Below are 19521 nucleotides of genomic sequence, written 5' to 3'. Positions count from 1 at the left end.
TGATCAGTCTGTTTCTTTCACTTACTGAGCTGTTTTGTTGTTAATTTGTTAAGTCGTTTCATTCTCTACCATGATTTATAAGGAACGCCATTTGGGTCTTTGCGTGTCCCCCAAAAATTAACACTATTTGACGTGTCAAATATGCTAGTTGACCAATCAGGACCTGAATATGACTGCACGTCACATAATAATTGAACGTGTTCATAATTTTTTACGTAGTTATTATACATTGATTACACTCACTCGTATTTCATATGTCACAACGATTCATCATTACATATGCTATGATGCTGGTAAAGTTGTCTTGCGCACTTACAGTGCTGATCACAAAGCTAGCTAGCTCATGGATGTAAACAATGTTCTTCCCCCCCAAAATATAGCAAAATGACATCTGTTTCAGTAGCTTTAGTTAGCTAGCTAACTATATAGCTAGGTGCCATTTAAAATAACCCTAATTTATAGGACTGTTATTATTTGATTAATGGTGGTCGGCCCTATCTATGTGAAGCTAGCCACAGTAAGGATTAGTAACAATAGTGGACTTAGTGGTTAGCCTTCAAATGAAAAGCATAGCATAATTCTACCATTTGTATTCATTTGCATCACTGTCAATAACATACTTTTAGTTTGAAGGCAAACCGCAAATCCCACAATTGTGCCTAATCCTTATTGTGGCTAGCTTCACAATACATAACCCAGTCCGGTCGAGCCTCACTAGCCAGATGAAGCTAGCTGGCTGCTTATAACATTAGCTTTGGGCAACAAGGTTAAGTAGCTGGCTAGCGATTTATTTTCATGAACTGAAGTTCGATTTCAATAGGCGAACAAGTGGCAATCTTGCTAATACTTACAAGGATTCCTAAATCATTTTTGTAAACACATAGTTCATGTCCGAGGTTTGCTTGTTTGCTGACTTTTTTGTTCAGCTTTGACAGTGCTACTATATCTTTTTTGACACGTTCCGTAGTATGCATGTCGTGAAGCTGTGTAACGCCAGTAGGCCAACATCTGAAAAATAGCGCACTTAGTGTGTACCGGTGCTCGACCAGTCGGCGAAAGCCAACATCACCAGCAACAGAACGTTTGATTGTCAATGGCAATGAATACCATCATCTTGGCTTTAATGGATTTTGCCTTTGAGTTCTCTCGCTGAAACTCTTACTTTTTCAAATGATGCTTGACTTGTTGACTGCTAAATCCACACAGCAGACATTGTGTGGGCTAAGTTAGGAACGCTGTGCTGCATGTGTAGTGCAACATTTTACGGGGTGTCATTACGTCATGTACCTACGTTGTCAAAGCTACCTTGAATACCTACCTATACATCGATTTTTAACATCGGTGTTAAACTAGACTTCGGTCAAAGCTAATATCGTTCGATTCCGATATATTCACCAATATATTGTTCATCCCTAATTATTAAAGTGGTCAGTGATTTTCAAGTCTTATCTATATAGGGCAGCAGCCTCTAAGGTGCAAATGATGGCTTTAACAGTCTGATGGCCTTGAGATGGAAGCTGTTTTTCAGTCTCTCGGTCTCAGCTTTGATGCACGTTTTATGACATTTTCATTGTATCAGAGCATGACAATTTTCCCTTTAATGCTGAGTGGTTATCGAAAGAGAGCTAAAAGATTTTTCAAATACATTGAGGAACTATTATAATTCTCAATGGATATAAAGAGTTAATTTTGAGGTGAAAACATTACTTTGAGAAGCTCCACAGGTCATTAGTGGTGGTGCGTTAAGCCAATCAGAAATACTATCAGAAACCCCCAAATGGGCACCTTTTTATATGCCTACATTTGCTCGCAGGCCGGGTAGCCTATAGGCCTACTTCTATGTGTGCACGTCCTTACTTAACATCAACAGGAGCGCTCCAAACAAAAGACACTGACTAGATTGACAAAACTCGAAAATGGAATGAAATAAACCAAAACTTGTTTCTCACAAGTGTAGCATAGGTTTTGCACTCAGCAAACAATGTGTCCACTCTGACAGTGAGAATGGGAAGACTCTGAATAACAATATTGAATGTATTAAAATAAAGGAAGTGACCAAAGTAACAAACATTGTAGATTATGAATTAACAGTAAATGTAATACTGGTGATATATGTAATGGGGAATTGATATACAGTAACAATCAAATGCAAACAATTTGCACAGTGGAGTTATGATACAATGAATGTGCACAAATTGGCGGGAGTGCATTCTGGAGAGAGAGGTCCATTGTCCGTCTGGGTGCGTGGTCAATACGATGTCTGCATTGGCCAGGCAGCATTTACGGTGATATGGCCCGAGCAGAAGTCGGGGAATTCATACTTCTTGTGCTTTATGGTGGAGTGCAGAACTGTTGTCAAGGTAGAGAGTTTGTTTTCAACAGGATGTACTGCTCCCACCTACCATCAACCAATCATGTCAATGTGGAGCTATTCAGAGTCTTCCGTATTGTTAAAACAACATTTGGGAGGTGCATGGCAATGCGGTACGGAGCTCGGCTCCGCAATTGCTTCATACGGAGCCTCCGACCACATTTTCGGATCGAGCATAAATTATATTTTAGTCTAAGCCTCCGCAATGGATTAGTTCACTGAGGTGGGTGCAAATGTGTGTATTTGTTACTGCTCGACTAAAACGATCTCGGTCGACCAACGACCACACAATCGACTCGTCAACTAATTGGGGTCAGCCCTAAGGCTATGCCTACGCTGCGTTGTTTGCCATTGCCTCGTGAGTAAATCTGAGCTGAAAAAAATTGTAGATGGGCTATTTTGTTAAAACAACTCCAGCCTTTATGCACGTTGTAATCAAAATTCTAATCTTAACTGCCAGATTTCAAACTATGCTTTTGTGAGAAGCAGCCAGAAACTCTGTAGATGGTGAGTGGTGGGATCAATAAACCAGAATTTGAGGGTCCTTTTCTGCTGCTTCCCTCACATTTATTCAATCGTTTGAAGAAGAATCATCCCCTACTTTATAGCTTTAGACATGATTCCTTTTTACACAGTCAGCAAAGACGGTTTCAAGAAGATGATAAGCAAGCTGGACAGAGAATAAATTCCATCTCGCACATATTTCTCCCAAGTCGCCATCCCAACACTATAACAAACTGAAGGGAGAATTTGGGACGGAGCTCACACGTTGTTTATAATGCGACATATTTCAGTTTTTATTGATACTTTTGCAAACGTATTAACTCTAATACGAACGTATTTGCTCTGTTATTGTGGGGTATTGTGTGTGTCTCCCTCAATCTACAATTTGATCCATTTTAGAACAAGGCTGGAACGTAACAAAATATGGAAAAAGTACAGTGGTTGGAAAACTTAACGAATTCCCTTAAATAATTACACAATCATACGCTCCCAGGTGTCAGGTGTCTGTGTGGCAAGCACATGGAGCAAAGTAAGAGAGAGACGTGCCAGTTGTGCTGGAGCGGACAGGATAGGGAGGGAGAGACACAGTAGCCGACGAAGCCAAGCCAATTTAATGTTATTTATCATCCCATCTCAAATCAGAGAAGTTAACTGACTTCTTATGGCTGCAGGGGCAGTATTGAGTAGCTTGGATGAAAGGTGTGCAGGGTAAACGGCCTGCTCCTCAGTCTCAGTTGCTAATATATGTTTATTATTATTATTATTAGTATTGGATAGAAAACACTGAAGTTTTTGAAACGGTTTGAATGATGTCTGTGAGTATAACAACTCAATGGCAGGCAAGAACCTGAGAAGAAATCCAAACAGGAAGTGAGAAATCTGAGGTCGGTATATTTTCAAACCATTCCCTATTGAAATCCCCTTGCGATATGAATGTAGATTCACTTCCTAGGGCTTCCACAAGATGTCAACCGTCTATAGAAATTTGAATGAGGCTTCTACTGTGTTGTGGGACTGAATAAGAGGGGAATGAATCAGACTACTGGCAGAGAGCCAGTTCCAGGTCACGCGCATACCGCATGATATCTTCCTACGTTCCGTTCCTCCTCAAGACACAAAGGACTTCTCCGGTTGGAACTTTATTGAAAATTTATGATAAAAACATCCTAATGATTGATTCTGTACTTAGTTTGAAATGTTTCTTCGACCTGTAATATAACTTTTTGAAGATTTTGGCCGAAAAAATGGTCGACCAGCACCAGCGTTTGGATAGGTGTACCAAACGCACTAACGAAAGTAGCAAATTGGACATAAATAACGGACATTATCGAACAAATCAAGCATTTATTGTGGACCTTGGATTCCTGGGAGTGCATTCTGATGAAGATCATCCAAGGTAAGGGAATATATAGCATGTAATTTGTGGTTTATGTTGACTCCAACATGGCGGCTAATTTGACTATTGTTTTGAGCGCCGTCTGATTATTGCATGGTTTGCTTTTTCCGTAAAGTTGTTTTGAAATCTGACACAGCGGTTGCATAAAGGAGAGGTATATCTAATTCCATGTGTAACTTGTATTATCTACATTTATGATGAGTATTTCTGTTGAATCGATGTGGCTATGCAAAAAATATGTTTTTGGAACTAGTGAATGTAACACGCCAATGTAAACAGATTTTTTGATATAAATATGAACTTTATCAAACAAAACACATTTTTGTGTAACATGAAGTCATGAGTGTCATCTAATGAAGATCAACGAAGGTTAGTGATAGAGTAAAATCAGTTTGTGCTTTTTGTGACTCCTCTCTTTGGCTGGTAAAATGGCTGTTTTATTGTGGTTTGGTGGTGACCTAACATAATTGTTTGTGGTGCTTTCGCTGAAAAGCATATTTGAAATCGGACACTGGTGGGATTAACAACAAGACTACCTTCAAAACGGTATACGATACATGTATGTTTGAGGAATTTGAGTTTCTGTTTTGAATTTGGCGCCCTGCACTTCCACTAGCTGTTGTCACATCATCCCGTTAACGGGATTGCAGACCAAAGAGGCTAAGCTAAAGTAGTCCGCTAGCTACCTAGTCAATTGAGACTACATGCTTTGCTTACTATTAATTCCGGTACTTTAATCCCATTTTGTATTGCATATATCAATGATGTCGCTCTTGCTGCGGGTGATTCTTTGATCCACCTCTACGCAGACGACACCGTTCTGTGTACGTCTGGACCTTCTTTAGGCACTCTCTGGGATCGTCTGGACCTTCTTTAACCTGTTGCGACGAGCAAACCCGGATCCGGGATCCTATTTATAGCCTCAAGCTCATTACCATAACGCAACGTTAACTATTCATGAAAATCGCAAATGAAATTAAATAAATATATTAGCTCTCAAGCTTAGCCTTTTGTTAACATTTTCAAAATATGCTTTTGAACCATAGCTAAACAAGCATTTGTGTAACAGTATTGATAGCCTAGCATAGCATTCAGCCTGGCATTCAGCATGCAACATTTTCACAAAAACAAGAAAAGCATTCAAATAAAATCATTTACCTTTGAAGAACTTCAGATGTTTTCAATGAGACTCTCAGTTAGATAGCAAATGTTCAGTTTTTCCAAAAATATTATTTGTGTAGGAGAAATCGCTCCGTTTTGTTCTTCACGTTTGGCTGAGAAAAACCCCCGAAAATTCAGTCATAACAACGCAAACTTTTTTCCAAATCAACCCTATAATATCGACAGAAACATGGCAAACGTTGTTTAGAATCAATCCTCAAGGTGTTTTTCACATATCTATGCGATTATAAGTCACGCCTGGCAGTTTGGTTTCTCCTCTGTTCAAAATGGAAAAAATGCGCGCACCTGGAGATTGCGCAATAATTTCGACGGAGGACCCCCAGCGGACACCTGGTAAATGTAGTCTCTTATGGTCAATTTTCCAATGATATGCCTACAAATACGTCACAATGCTGCAAACACCTTGGGGAAACGACAGAAAGTGTAGGCTCTCTCCTTGCGCATTCACAGCCATATAAGGAGACATTGGTACACAGCGCCTCAAAAATCTGGCTGACTTCCTGTATGAAATGTAATCTTGGTTTCGCCTGTAGCATTAGTTCTGTGGCACTCACAGACAATATCTTTGCAGTTTTGGAAACGTCAGTGTTTTCTTTCCAAAGCTGTCAATTATATGCATAGTCGAGCATCTTTTCGTGACAAAATATCTTGTTTAAAACGGGAACGTTTTTTATCCAAAAATTAAAAGAGCGCCCCCTATCTCGAAGAAGTTAACCTTTCTGGGATCGTTCGGGACGCTAGCATCCCACCTCTCCAACAGCCAGTGAAAGTGCAGGGCGCCAAATTCAAAACAACAAATCTCATTCAAATTCCTCAACCATACAAGTATTTTACACCATTTTAAAGATACACTTCTCTTTAATCCAACCAGTGTCCGATTTCAAAACGGCTTTTCGGCGAAAGTGGAACATATCATTATGTTAGGTCAGCAACTAGTCACAGAAAGCATTCAGCCATTTTCCTACCAAAAAGGTGTCTCACAAAGCAGAAATATAGATCAAATGAATCACTAACCTTTGACGATCTTCATCAGATGACACTCCTAGGACTCAATGTTGCATGTATGTTTTGTTCGAACAAGTTCATATTTATATCCAAAAACCTTGTTTACATTGGCGCCATGTTCAGAAATGCCTTCAAAACCTCTGGAGAAATTGCAGAGAGCCACAAATAACAGAAACTTAATGATGAAAGATACATGTTTTTACATAGAATTAAAGATAAACTTGTTCTTAATGCAACCGCTGTGTCAGATTTCAAAAAAGCTTTACGGCAAAAGCACAATATTCAGTAATCTGAGAACAGCTATCAGCCACAAAAGCAAGCCATACAGTTACCCGCCAAGTTGTGGAGTCAACAAAAGTCATAAATAGCATTATAAATCTTCACTTACCGTTGCTAATCTTCATCGGAATTGACTCCCACTTCCACAAGAAATGTTAGTTTTGTTCGATTACGTCCATAATTATGTCCAAATACCTCCGTTTTGTTCGTTTAGTTCACTATCCCAAAGGCACAATGCGAGCGCAAAATCCAGACGAAAAGTCAAGATTTCCATTAGTCTGTAGAAACATATCAAACAATTTTTACAATCAATCCTAGGGTCTTTTTATAAAACATTTTCAATAATATTCCAACCGGACAATAGCGTATTCATTACAGGGGAAAAAGAAGGAACCGCGTGACCGTGCAGTAAACTGATTGGCCACAGCTTAGTCCACTTGTTGAAACAGCTCTTAGTCGACCCCGTTCCACAATAGAAGCCTCAAACAACTTTCTAAAGACTGTTGACATCTACTGGAAGCCTTGGGAAGTGCAATCTGGCCCCAAGACACAGCATATTGGATAGGCACTCACTTAAATGAAACTACAAACCTCAGATTTCCCACTTCCTGGTTGGATTTGTCTCAGGTTTTCGCCTGCCATATGAGTTCTGTTATACTCACAGACGTCATTCAAACAGTTTTAGAAACTAAAGTGTTTTCTATCCAACACTACTAATAATATGCATATATTAGCATCTGGGACAGAGTAGCAGGCAGTTTACTCTGGGCACCTTATTCACCCAAGCTACTCAATACTGCCCCCCTGTCACCAGGAAGTTAACACTATCAATGTTTCGCTAGCCAATACTACTAACTATATGCATATTCTAGCTTTTGGGCCTGAGTAGCAGGCAGTTTACTCTGGGCATCTTATTATCCAAGCTACTCAATACTGCCCCCCAGTCCCAAAGATGTTAAGAAGCTGTGCGGCTTGGTTGGGTTGTGTTTCAGAGGACACATGGCTCTCGACCGTCGTCTCTCCCGAGCCCGTACGGGAGTTGTAGCAATGAGACAAGACAATAACTACTAACAATTGGATACCACGAAATTGGGGAGAAAAAGGGGGTTAAAAAAAATTGTTGCACCTTTAACCAATAGCTTAACAACTCTTTAAAAAGTTTAAAGACTTTTTATTGTCTTAAGACATCCTCTACGAAATTTCTGTCAGCCAGCCCGAGCCACCTGCATGCCCGACGTCTCCCCTGACGTGGGAATATTTCAATAGACTCCTTTTGTCTTAATGTATTCCATAAAAGGCATCCAGACCTCGTGAAAGTTTCCCAGTATAACCTTAATATTGTATTAAATCAAATCTATTGATGCATAACCTGACATTTCTGCTATCCATTGTGGGAGGATAACCAATCTTCCAATTAATGGCAATGCATTTCTTGGATGCTTGGTTACACTGTTTTGTTTGATAAGTCTCCAGTATCAACAAGCAAACAAAAACAGGGAGAAGTGAGAATCTGTAGACATGCTCCGATATAAGAAAATACTCTGCCTGAATTCAAGACCATATATGTATCCTTTTTGTGTTTTACCCCTCCAGCACTCTGAAATGTAATTCCTCTGCATGTTATTCAGTTACACTGGCATATAGTGTGTTCTATGAATGTTCTTAAACTGCAGTAATTTATGTCTGAGATTATATGAACTTGGCATGCATGGCATTCATCAATAGCTTCTACCAGGTCTTCCTCGTTTTTGTTTTACATGCATTGTGTCATTGGCAAAAGCCTCTATCAACCCTTGTTTACAGTTTGGAGGTTTGTCAGACTGCTGTAAAATAGTGTCAATCTTTGCCGCGTCTGGCTTTTCCAGTGTTTGCTGCACAGAGAAAATAAAGTGTTGCGTATGTGAAAAATTCACCTCAGCTCCATCACAGCCTGGTCTTCCCTGCTGCCTGACCCTGCTGAGACCTGTAACCCTCTGATCCTCCAAAGATGAGGCATGACAAAGAATTACCTTGATGTATATTTATACGTTATATCCAAGAATAGAATCAATCAATAATTGAAATTACCATTAAGCTCAGATCCCAAACTAACTTTAGGCTTAAGCTGCTGTCCTGTAGCTACTGTAGGTCTACCCATCAACTCAAGATGGAGCTTTGTATCATTCACTGATATTGTGAATTCACTGCATTTCACCTGAGCTCCGTAGACTGGTCTTCCCTGGAAGTCTGACCCTGCTGGGACACCTGTCACCATCTCATCCTGCTAAGACATAATAATCATAGTGTTGTGTACTGATGCTGCACCATGACTGTGAAGCCTGTAGAGCTGTTTATACCTTGTCAGTGTGAAAAGCAGGGAATTAGTTAGTGAAACTGAAATCAATTACATTACAGTGCTCTACTGACATTAATAATAACTCACATTGCACAAAAAAAGGTAAATTGTTGATCTAAAATCGTTTGGCTGCTAGTTTCATTGTTTGATTCGGGTCTAGTGTGAATTTGGCAAAAATTATGCTTAGTTTTGGCCAGCTCTCTTAACGGTACATCAACTGGTGAAAGCTAGCTAAATTAATTTGTTGAAAGCTAGCTAAATGAATCGGTTGAAACAGGACAAAAAGGCTACAAAACATTTACATTCAAACAACAACTGTTAGATGGCAATATGAGGTGGCTATTATTAATGTCTGACTGATAGCTACAGGCTAGAGCTGAACTGGCTGTGCTAGCTAATTCACTTTAGCCGAGGGGTTGAAACATTAGCTAACGTTAGACTACTAGCTCAGCACTGGAAACACCAGTTTCGTTTTTTTCCTGTTAAGTTAAACAACCGTTACCTTGCCAGCTACATCAGTCAACTAAATGTAGCTAAATTGGCCATATTCTGGAGCCCTTCTGTAATGCACATGCCCAAATAATCATATATGGCATATTTTTGTCAATTTGAGATTAAAACTGATTTTGCTCTGTGTTCTAGCCTGTCAAGTTGGTCACGTAGGTGACAACCAATCAGTGATTGAGATGGCCCAACTGAAGGCCTTGAATGACCGTTGCAGCTCTAGTAGCACTGACATCTATATTTCAAGTCTGCATTCTTCCCCAGGAAGGTGTGCTTGTGATGCTGGACATTGCCTGGCCCTCAACATCAAGCCTTATGCTGTTGGCTAGCCTGCTGGTTTTTGGAAGCCTTTAGCACGACTATTGGGTGTTTGGTGTTGTAAGCCAAGGTTAGTATTATGCTGTGGTGCTGGTTACTGTGTATAACATATGTGTGCTGTGTTTAGGAAAGCGCCACATTGGGGAATGTGCTGACAGATGAAAACAGGCTTGGTAGTGAGTGCTGCTGGTGGGGTGTGAAGTGGGGGAGGATGGCGTGTGAAGCTGGTTGGGAGATGGCAAGATGGAGCTCCTTGTTTATTGGGAGGGAGAATTTTCCCTGCTCAGCTATGTCCTTCCTCCTTTAGACCCTCACTCTGATATCTGAGGTCACTGATCCTCAAGTCAGCATCTTTCTATGCAGGGTGGGGATATTTGGTTGAAAGAGACGATAGCGTCGTGTTCAATAGGGCATACAGCAGAAACGTTATAAAATGCTTTGCAACTGAAATGTAGTCCCTCCCTGTTTCTTTTAGTCCCCCCGTTTCCGTCTCTTTTCTTCCGTTTGCTGCCTAATGGACATGCCCCAGGGCTGCGTTCAGCAGGCCACAACATTGTTGATTGTTGTAATATATTATAGGACACATGCCTCTGACATGTTAGAAAAATGTATCACATCAGCTCTAGTCATCACATGTTAATCTGCAACCTTCCACAATGCTTGCCTACTCCATGTGACCCAGGCCTGGCCACCAGTCTTAATAAATTAGGCTTATTTAATTAATTGTCCCTGTAGTATTCTGCATCCTGCTTCTCCTTCTATGTGACCTTTCTACCACATGGCTTGCTTTGTTTGCCAGCTAGATTGGCCTACTACAGCTTTGTGGGAGTGGCTAAAACAGAATACAGTGGGGGAACCTCCATTGTATTTTCTTGATTTCTTGTGCCCCTCCTTGCCTCCCTACTCAAAATGGATTGGAGGAGAAAATCAGATGGGAGGAACCTCGGAGGAATCAAGCAAATACAATTGAGATTCACCCACAAATGTTTCTTATTTGACAGGGAAGAAATGGATCACCACCTGAGCTGACGTATCCTACAACACGTGTATAGACCAGCCTGGTCCCCCACGGCAGATCAATTCAACACTTGCCTATCTGCGAGGCACGCCACAGTCTGATTGGTGCAATCGAATGTGCAATATGGTGCTTCATGCTGCTTCATGCTGCTGCTGTTAGGGTGCCAATTTGGGACGCAGCCCCAGAGATTTAAATGAGATACCGGGTTCATTGATTAGATAAGAGCTTGTTCAGGAGGGCGTGGTGTTAAGGAAATAATATGCGTCTAGCTCTGTCTCTTTCGCCTGAGATGGGAATCTCCTTGGTTCTATGCCTTACATTTCTATCTGCAATACCTAGAGAACTTGCATTGCATTTAATAAGCCACCAGGTATCCTGAAGAGAGATTAGTGAAAATTAAATTCCTGTTTTCCTCACTGCTTTTCAATTAGGACAATTGGAATTGGAATTTAAGTTTACTTCCTGTATTGACTGAATTTAATTTATCACATTCCTGATCTATTATCCTATACCACAGTATGTCACTTTGTCCTTTATCCAAAAGATAATTCCCCCTTTGATGGTGATAATCAGTGATGTGGTGGTGAATCTAGATACTTAAATTGAGTTTGTGGTGAATACAGTAATGCTCCCTATACTTGCAATGCATTTTTATGCAGAAGGTGGGTAACCCACGTAAACTGCGTTCACACTACACCACTAGCCCCCCAAAAATCCATGCCTTGCGGCCTAAATGTCCGTTGTGCCCTCGGGCCTACAATAATTATAATTCACTTCTGCCGGTCAAATTCGCACTACTCTTTCCTTTCTCTGCGCTCCGGAGCGCCTCTCACTGGCACACATCCCAGTTCTTATTCGCTAATGCCCGTGATCGGGTCCTTCTCACAGCCCTCGGCTCAAAGTTGAGGTGAAGACCGACGCAATGAGGGATGCAACGGCTTAGTCCTTCTTATTGGATCTTAGGAAAGAAAGTACCAGCGGCCACTGCTCTTCCCCATTGCATCGGCTGCTGCTATAATGTCGCTGCCACTCCCAAAAATTATAGAACATGAAGAAACGTTTTTGCAGAGGTGCACTTTAGAGTTGTAAGAACTGTCCACATTTACTTTTCCTCACACAAAAAGATGAGTAACAAGCAGCAAAACCACTGTCAAATTTTATTTGTCCCTTGCGCCAAATACAGGTGTAGTAGACCTTACATTGAAATGTGTATTTACAAGCCCTTAACCAACAATGCAGTTTTAAGAAAATACAACAAAAAAAGTAAGATGAATAACTATTTAAAGAGCGAAAGTGAATAATAGCAGGGCTATATACAGGGGGTACCGGTGCAGAGTCAATATGCGGGGGCACCGGAATCGCGGTAATATGTACATATAATTTTTATGCCCTTCCTCTGACACCGTCTGGCATAGAGGTCCTGGATGGCAGGAAGCTTGGCACCGGTGATGTACTGGGCTGTTCGTACTACCCGCTGTAGTGCCTTGGTCGAGCAGTTGCCATACCAGGCAGTGATGCCACCCGTCAGGATGTTCTCAAGGGTGCAGCTGTAGAACCTTTTGAGGATCTGAGGACCCATGCCAAATCTTTTCAGTCTCCTGAGGGAAAATCGATTTTGTCGTGCCCTCTTCACGACTGTCTTTGTGCGCTTGGACCATGTTAGTTTGTTGGTGATGTGGAACGTGAAGCTCTGTAGCAGCAGCATTATGTCCCAAAAAAGTTAGAAACATCGCAAAAAAACAAACAAAATAGCATGGTTGGTTAAGAGCCGTTAAGACGGCAGCCCTCCCCTCCGGCGCCATCGTAAAAAAATGTACTATTCCAATAGTATAATAGTTTACCAGCTTGTTATGTGCGAGGAAAAAAATATTCAAAAATTACATTGCCACGAGCAGCAAAAAGATATTGCGATGGATGAAATGTTTCAGTCACATGAGCTCGGGGTTTGCTTCATACTTTTACGTGGTCCAAAACAGTGCGAAATTGAGTCTTGTGCTTCAACGCCCTAAGTAGTTGTGGAAATTGACCCAATATGTACTTTCAGCATCTTCATCATATCACAGTCTACCTTTTTAAAGGCCAGGTAGAAGATAGTGGATGTATAGTGCATTCGGGAAGTATTCAGACCCCTTAAAATGTTTTTGTGATTTTGTTACTTTAGCCTTATTCTAAAATGTATTAGTTTATCAATCTATACCCAAATACCCCATTACTACAAAGGGTTTTAGAAATTCTTGCAAATGAATTAAATTAAAAACACATCTTATTTACATAAGTACTCAGACTTCATGCCATGCGACTCGAAATTGAGCTCAGGTGCATCATGTTTCCGTTGATCATCATTGAGATGTTTCTACAACTTGATAAGTCCACCTGTGTTAAATTGATTGTAGATGATTTGGAAAGGCACACATCTGTCTATATAAGGTCCCACAGTTGACTGTGCATGTCAAAGCAAAAACCAAGTCATGAGGCCAAAGGAATTGTCCGTAGAGCTCCGAGACAGAATTGTGTCAAGGCACAGATCTGGGGAAGGGTACCAAATCATTTCTGCAGCATTAAATGTCCCCAAGAACACAGTGGCCTCCATCATTCTTAAATGGAAGATGTTTGGAACCACCAAGACTTCCTAGAGCTGGCCGCCCTGCCAAACTGAGCAATCGGGGGAGAAGGGCCTCGGTCAGGGAGGTGACCAAGAACCTGATGGTCACACTGACAGAGCTCCGGAGTTCCTCTGTGGAGATGGGAGAATCTTCCAGAAGGACAGCCATCTCTCCAGCACTCTACCAATCAGGCCTTTATGGTAGAGTGGCCAGACGGAAGCCACTCCTCAGTAAAAAGCTCATGACATCCCGCTTGGAGTTTGCCAGAAGGCACCTAAAGGATTCAGACCATGAGAAACAAGTTTCTCTGGTCTGATGAAACCAAGATTGAACTCTTTGGCCTGAATGCGAAGCATCACGTCTGGAGGAAACCTAGCACCATCTGCACGGTAAAGTGTGGCGGCAGCAGCAGCATGCTGTGGGGATGTTTTTCAGGGACTGGGAGACTGGTCAGGATCGAGGGAAAGATAAGTACTGAGATCCTTGATGAAAACCTGCTCCAGAGCGCTCAGGACCTCCGACTGGGACGACGGTACATCTTCCAACAGGACAACGACCCTAAGCACACAGCCAAGAACACAAAGTAGTAGCTTTGGGACAAGTCTCAATGTCCTTCAGTGGCCTAGCCAGAGCCCGGACTTGAACCCGGTCGAACATCTCTGGCGATACCTGAAAATAGCTGTGCACTAACACTCCCCATCCAATCTGACAAAGCTCGAGAGGATCTATAGAGAAGAATTAGAGAAACTCTGCAAATACAGGTGTGCCAAGCTTGTAGCGTCATATCCAAGAAGACTCTAGGCTGTAATCGCTGCCAAAGCTGCTTTAACAAAGTACTGAGTAAATAGTTTGAATACTGGCGTAAATGTGATATTTCAGTTTTTTTATGATCAACTGTCTTTGTTTTGTTATTTTGGGTTATTGTGTAAATTGGGGGGGATAAAAAACAATTTAATTCATTTTAGAATAAGGCCGTAACGATGTGGAAAAAATGAAGGGGTTTGAATGCTTTCTGAATGCTCTATACAATTTATGCTCCGTGCCTATAAAAGCCACAAACATTTACATTTTAGTCATTTAGCAGGCTCTCTTATCTAGAGCGTCTTATGGGGGCGGCAGGTTACCTACTTGTGGTTAGAGCGCTGGGCCAGTAACTGAAAGGTTGCTGGATCGAATCCCTTAGCTGACGAGGTAAAAGTCTGTCAATCTGCCCCTGAACAATGCAGTTAACCTACTGTGCCCTGGTAGGCCGTCATTGTAAATACGAATTTGTTCTTAACTGACATGCCTAGTTTAAAATACTTTTTAAATAGGAGCAATTAGGCTTAAGTGCCTTGCTCAAGGGCACATCGACAGATTTTTCACCTCTGGGAATCGAACCAGTGTCCTTGTGGTTACTGACCCAACACTCTTAACCACTAGGCTACCTGCCGAAGATTGATTGAAATGGCCCAAACATATGATTGTAGTTTTGACTCGCACGGTGTGCCTACTGTAGTTCAAACATGGTGTAAGCTGGTACGCACCAAGTTGTACTTTACGTTTTAGTATGGAAAACGGCTGTGAGGATTTTTCTACAATTACAACATATTGACACAATTAGTCTTTATAGAATAAAAATCTGATTTAATCAATTACATGTGGAAAGACTTATTTGAGTAAACATCAAACCAGCAGCAGATGAAACAGTGAATTCTCGCTCTCTCTCTGGTTTTAGCTTGCGGCCACAATTGGCTAGTTGTAAGATATTTACCGGCCCATACCAGTGACGGACTTGGTTATGTTATCGAGATATGGTAGTACACAAATAAAATCTCTCACTTATTTTGTTTGCGAGATGGAAACGACCAAAAATTAATTCAGAAACGGGATAAGAGGATAGCTAGCTATACAAACTAACTTTTGCTGATGCCTCTTCAACAAGAAGCAACCGTGACAACACGTCCCTCAGTATTGATACTTTGCCACAGAAGTTGAATGTTTGTTATTTGACGTAAATGGTCGTTAATATTGTGTGATTTTGTGAATTACCCAATGTTGAACAATTTGATATTGGCATAATGTTTGGGCAATAGTACGTGGCTTTTGCATTCATTTGTGTAGGCATTCAAGAAGAAATGATTCCAATTACCCAGCAATGAAATTATTTTATCCATGTAAAAGTTCAGACCACAGACAAGTTGGTTAGATGAACACTTGTTCAACCCTGTGTGTCTGTGTGACTTTCCGATTTAGATGGAAGCGGGCGGAGAGTCGCTACACCATCGAGCGGGCCTCCATCATCAGCCACTGGAACTGGCTCCAGGCCCACATCTCAGACCTGGAGTACCGTATCCGCCAGCAGACAGACGTCTACCGACAGATCCGTGCCAACAAGGTACAGCACCGCCTCAATATTGGGCTAATTGTGCACAGTTTAATAATATAAGAGTAATATGGACATTTCATCCATAGCGACTTGCAGAGGTGACAGCCTTGTCACTGACATATATTCAAGTATATGTGGCCCATGCAGTAGTCAAACCCACAACCCCGGTGTTGCTTCGACCATGCTCTAAACCATTTAGCCATTTGAATTAGAGGTCGACCAATTAATCGAAATAGCCGATTGATTAGGGCCAATTTCAAGTTTTCATAACAATCGGAAATCTGTATTTTTGGGCGCCGATTTTTTAAAAATTTTAATGTTATTTTTATACCTTTTATTTAACTAGGCAAGTCCGTTAAGAACACATTCTTATTTTCAATGACGGCCTAGGAACGGTGGGTTAACTGCCTCGTTCAGGGGCAGAATTACAGATTTTCACAGTGTAGGCTCGGGGGATCCAATCTTGCAACCTTACAGTTAACTAGTCCAATGCAATCAATCATAATCACTAGTTAACTACACATGGTTGATGATATTACTAGATATTATCTAGTGTGTCCTGCATTGCATATAATCTGACTGTGCATACAATCTGACTGTGCATACAAACAAGTATCTAAGTATCTGACTGAGCGGTGGTAGGCAGAAGCAGGCGCGTAAACATTCATTCAAACAGCACTTTCGTGTGTTTTGCCAGCAGCTCTTCGTTGTGCGTCAAGCATTGCGCTGTTTATGACTTCAAGCCTATCAACTCCCGAGATGAGGCTGGTGTAACCGAAGTGAAATGGCTAGCTAGTTAGCGAGCGCTAATAGCGTTTCAAACGTCACTCGCTCTGAGCCTTCTAGTAGTTGTTCCCCTTGCTCTGCATGGGTAACGCTGCTTCGAGGGTGGCTGTTGTTGTTGTTGCTGGTTCGAGCCCGGGGAGGAGCGAGGAGAGGGACGGAAGCTATACTGTTACACTGGCAATACTAAAGGGCCTATAAGAACATCTAATAGTCAAAGATTAATGAAATACAAATAGTATGTAGGGGAATAGTCCTATAATAACTACAACCTAAAACTTCTTACCTGGGAATATTGAAGACTCATGTTAAAAGGAACCACCAGATTTCATATGTTCTGAGCAAGGAACTGAAATGTTAGCTTTCTTACATAGCACATATTGCACTTTTACTTTCTTCTCCAACACTTTGTTTTTGCATTATTTAAACCAAATTGAACATGTTTCATTATTTACTTGAGGATAAATTGATTTTATTGATGTATTATATTACGTTAAAATAAGTGTTCATTCAGTATTGTTGTAATTGTCATTATTACAAATAAAAAAATACAAAAATTGTCCGATTAATCGGTATCTGCCTTTTTGGTCCTCCAATAATCGGTATCGGCGTTGAAAAATCATAATCGGTCGACCTCTAATTTGAATGACCATTTCCGTCCAGACCTGCAGCACGTACATGTGAAAGTGGCCTGTAAAGAGATGAGCATGAGCAATACCACAGATGCCGTGTAGCACTAAATATAGTAGTGCCACTATTCACTACTGTGGTAGTACTAGTACACACATGACCTATATACACGTCCTGTATACGTTAGGCCGTCTTTTTTTAAGATGCGGTCTTAATTGTCTGGGACAATCAAGTGTAGCTCTTATCACACAAAATATATCCCATTGCAAGTCACATGATACAAATAAAGCAGGTAAATTACACCATCACACACACACCTTGTGTAGGATGTGGGTTTGTCTCTCACTGTAGTTGGTAGCCTATACAGTATTATTTCATGTCTGTGGCTGATGTACGGTATTTCACTCCACCCCTCAGGGCTCAGTGGAGTTGGGAGGTGTGGCGCCCATTGCATTGGTGGTGGGCGGGGCAGGAGTTAAGACTGAGCCTACTCCCCAGGACTGTCAGGTCACCATCACAGAGTCTGGACCCTGGAGAGGCCAGAATGGCAGGCCGGTCAATGGGGTCCTCAACAGGTACACACAGAATACTTAACCTAATTTACACATAGATTCTTCAAGTGCATCTATTTGGAGGAAGAACCTATGAAAATAAGGCACTAACTTGCTCTTTTCTTGTGTGTAATAACAATGATTGATTGTCTCTCCTCTCCAGGGTGTCAGAGAGTAACACCAAACACCAACCCAGCCCCAATGACAGCACCTGTGTGGCCGCCCGCACGCGCCCCTTACTCAACTGCAGACGACGGAGACTTGTACAGCCTAACACAGTTCCTAACCTCAATGGCAAGGTATGTTTCTGCTTGTGCACTTGCAGATGCATGTAGATCCATAGTATGCTTTCCTCCTGCCCAGCACTAAAACAATAACTTTTTCCAGTGTTGAGTGTTTTGTTATTTATCCTCTTGTGCTCGTGGATTTCATAGGACTGTATTGTTATCGATTCTATTGTGTCTTTGAGTGGGCTATAAACCTAGGATAAGTTCTGAAGGACTAATTGTTATATCAAAACCAATTTGTTCCCATATTTTCCCCCGACATGACGCTATGCAAATTTCATGTCAATAGTATCACTCCCCGTAGTCCATATTGTTTAACCTCTAGCATCAAGCAATCCCGTATCCGGGAGCGTAATCATAGCCTCAAGCTCATTACCATAACGCAATGTTTCCTATTCATGAAAATCGCAAATGAAATAAATATATTGAAACACAAGCTTAGCTTTTTGTTAACAACACTGTCATCTCAGATTTTCAAAATATGCTTTAACCAAAGCTACACAAGCATTTGTGTAAGAGTATTGATAGCCTAGCATAGCATTAAGCCTAGCATTCAGCAGGCAACATTTTCACAAAAACAAGAAAAGCATTCAAATAAAATAATTTACCTTTGAAGAACTTTGGATGTTTTCAATGACGAGACTATCAGTTAGATAGCGAATGTTAATTTTTTCCAAAAATATTATTTGTGTAAGAGAAATAGCTCTGTTTTGTTCATCTCGTTTGGCTAAGGGAAAAAAACGAAAATGCAGTCAACACAACGCCAAACTTTTTTCCAAATTAGCTCCATAATATCGACAGAAACATGGCAAACGTTGTTTAGAATCAATCCTCAAGGTGTTTTTCACAATTCTATTCGATGAAAAATCATTCCTGGCAGTCGGTTTCTCATCAAAGGCAAACGGAAAAATACTGCAGCTGGAGATTACGCAATAATTGCGACGGAGGACACCAAGCGACCACCTGGTAGATGTAGTCTCTTATGGTCAATCTTCCAATGATATGCCTACAAATACGTCACAATGCTGCAGACACCTTGTGGAAAACGTAAGCTGACTCCTAGCTCCTCCACAGCCATATAAGGAGTCAATGGCATGCAGGGCTTTCAAAAAATGGGGCACTTCCTGGTTGGATTTTTATCTGGGTTTCGCCTGTAACATCAGTTCTGTGGCACTCACAGACAATATCTTTGCAGTTTTGGAAACGTCAGAGTGTTTTCTTTCCAAAGCTGTCAATTATATGCATAGTCGAGCATCTTTTCGTGACAAAATATCTTGTTTAAAACGGGACCGTTTTTCATCCAAAAATTAAAAGACCGCCCCCTATATCGAAGAAGTAAAAAAAAAAAATGTGACCAAGGGAACCAGCAGTGATCTACCTACAGTGC

The 19521-nt window shown here is 41.2% G+C and overlaps 1 protein-coding gene across 9 annotated transcripts in view; it reads left to right on the top strand.

Moving 5' to 3' along the window:
* Positions 1-19521, top strand: part of kansl1a (KAT8 regulatory NSL complex subunit 1a) — a 59195-nt gene that overhangs the window by 27398 nt on the left and 12276 nt on the right. For all 9 annotated transcript variants that reach the window (XR_016487192.1, XR_016487193.1, XR_016487191.1 and 6 more), the window contains 3 exons: positions 15751-15892; positions 17714-17871; positions 18011-18146. Coding sequence is in view for 6 of the 9 variants with exons in the window: in XM_090202344.1 (XP_090058470.1) it covers positions 15751-15892; positions 17714-17871; positions 18011-18146 (436 nt within the window). In the remaining 3 variants the exon portion in view is untranslated. The remainder of the gene's footprint in view (positions 1-15750; positions 15893-17713; positions 17872-18010; positions 18147-19521) is intronic.

Source organism: Oncorhynchus mykiss, chromosome 16 (genome assembly GCF_057628025.1).
Source record: "Oncorhynchus mykiss isolate SJ-2025 chromosome 16, ASM5762802v1, whole genome shotgun sequence".
NCBI lineage: Eukaryota > Metazoa > Chordata > Actinopteri > Salmoniformes > Salmonidae > Oncorhynchus > Oncorhynchus mykiss.
Note: the sequence above shows the minus strand (reverse complement) of the source record. Positions and strands in the feature narration are given on the sequence as shown.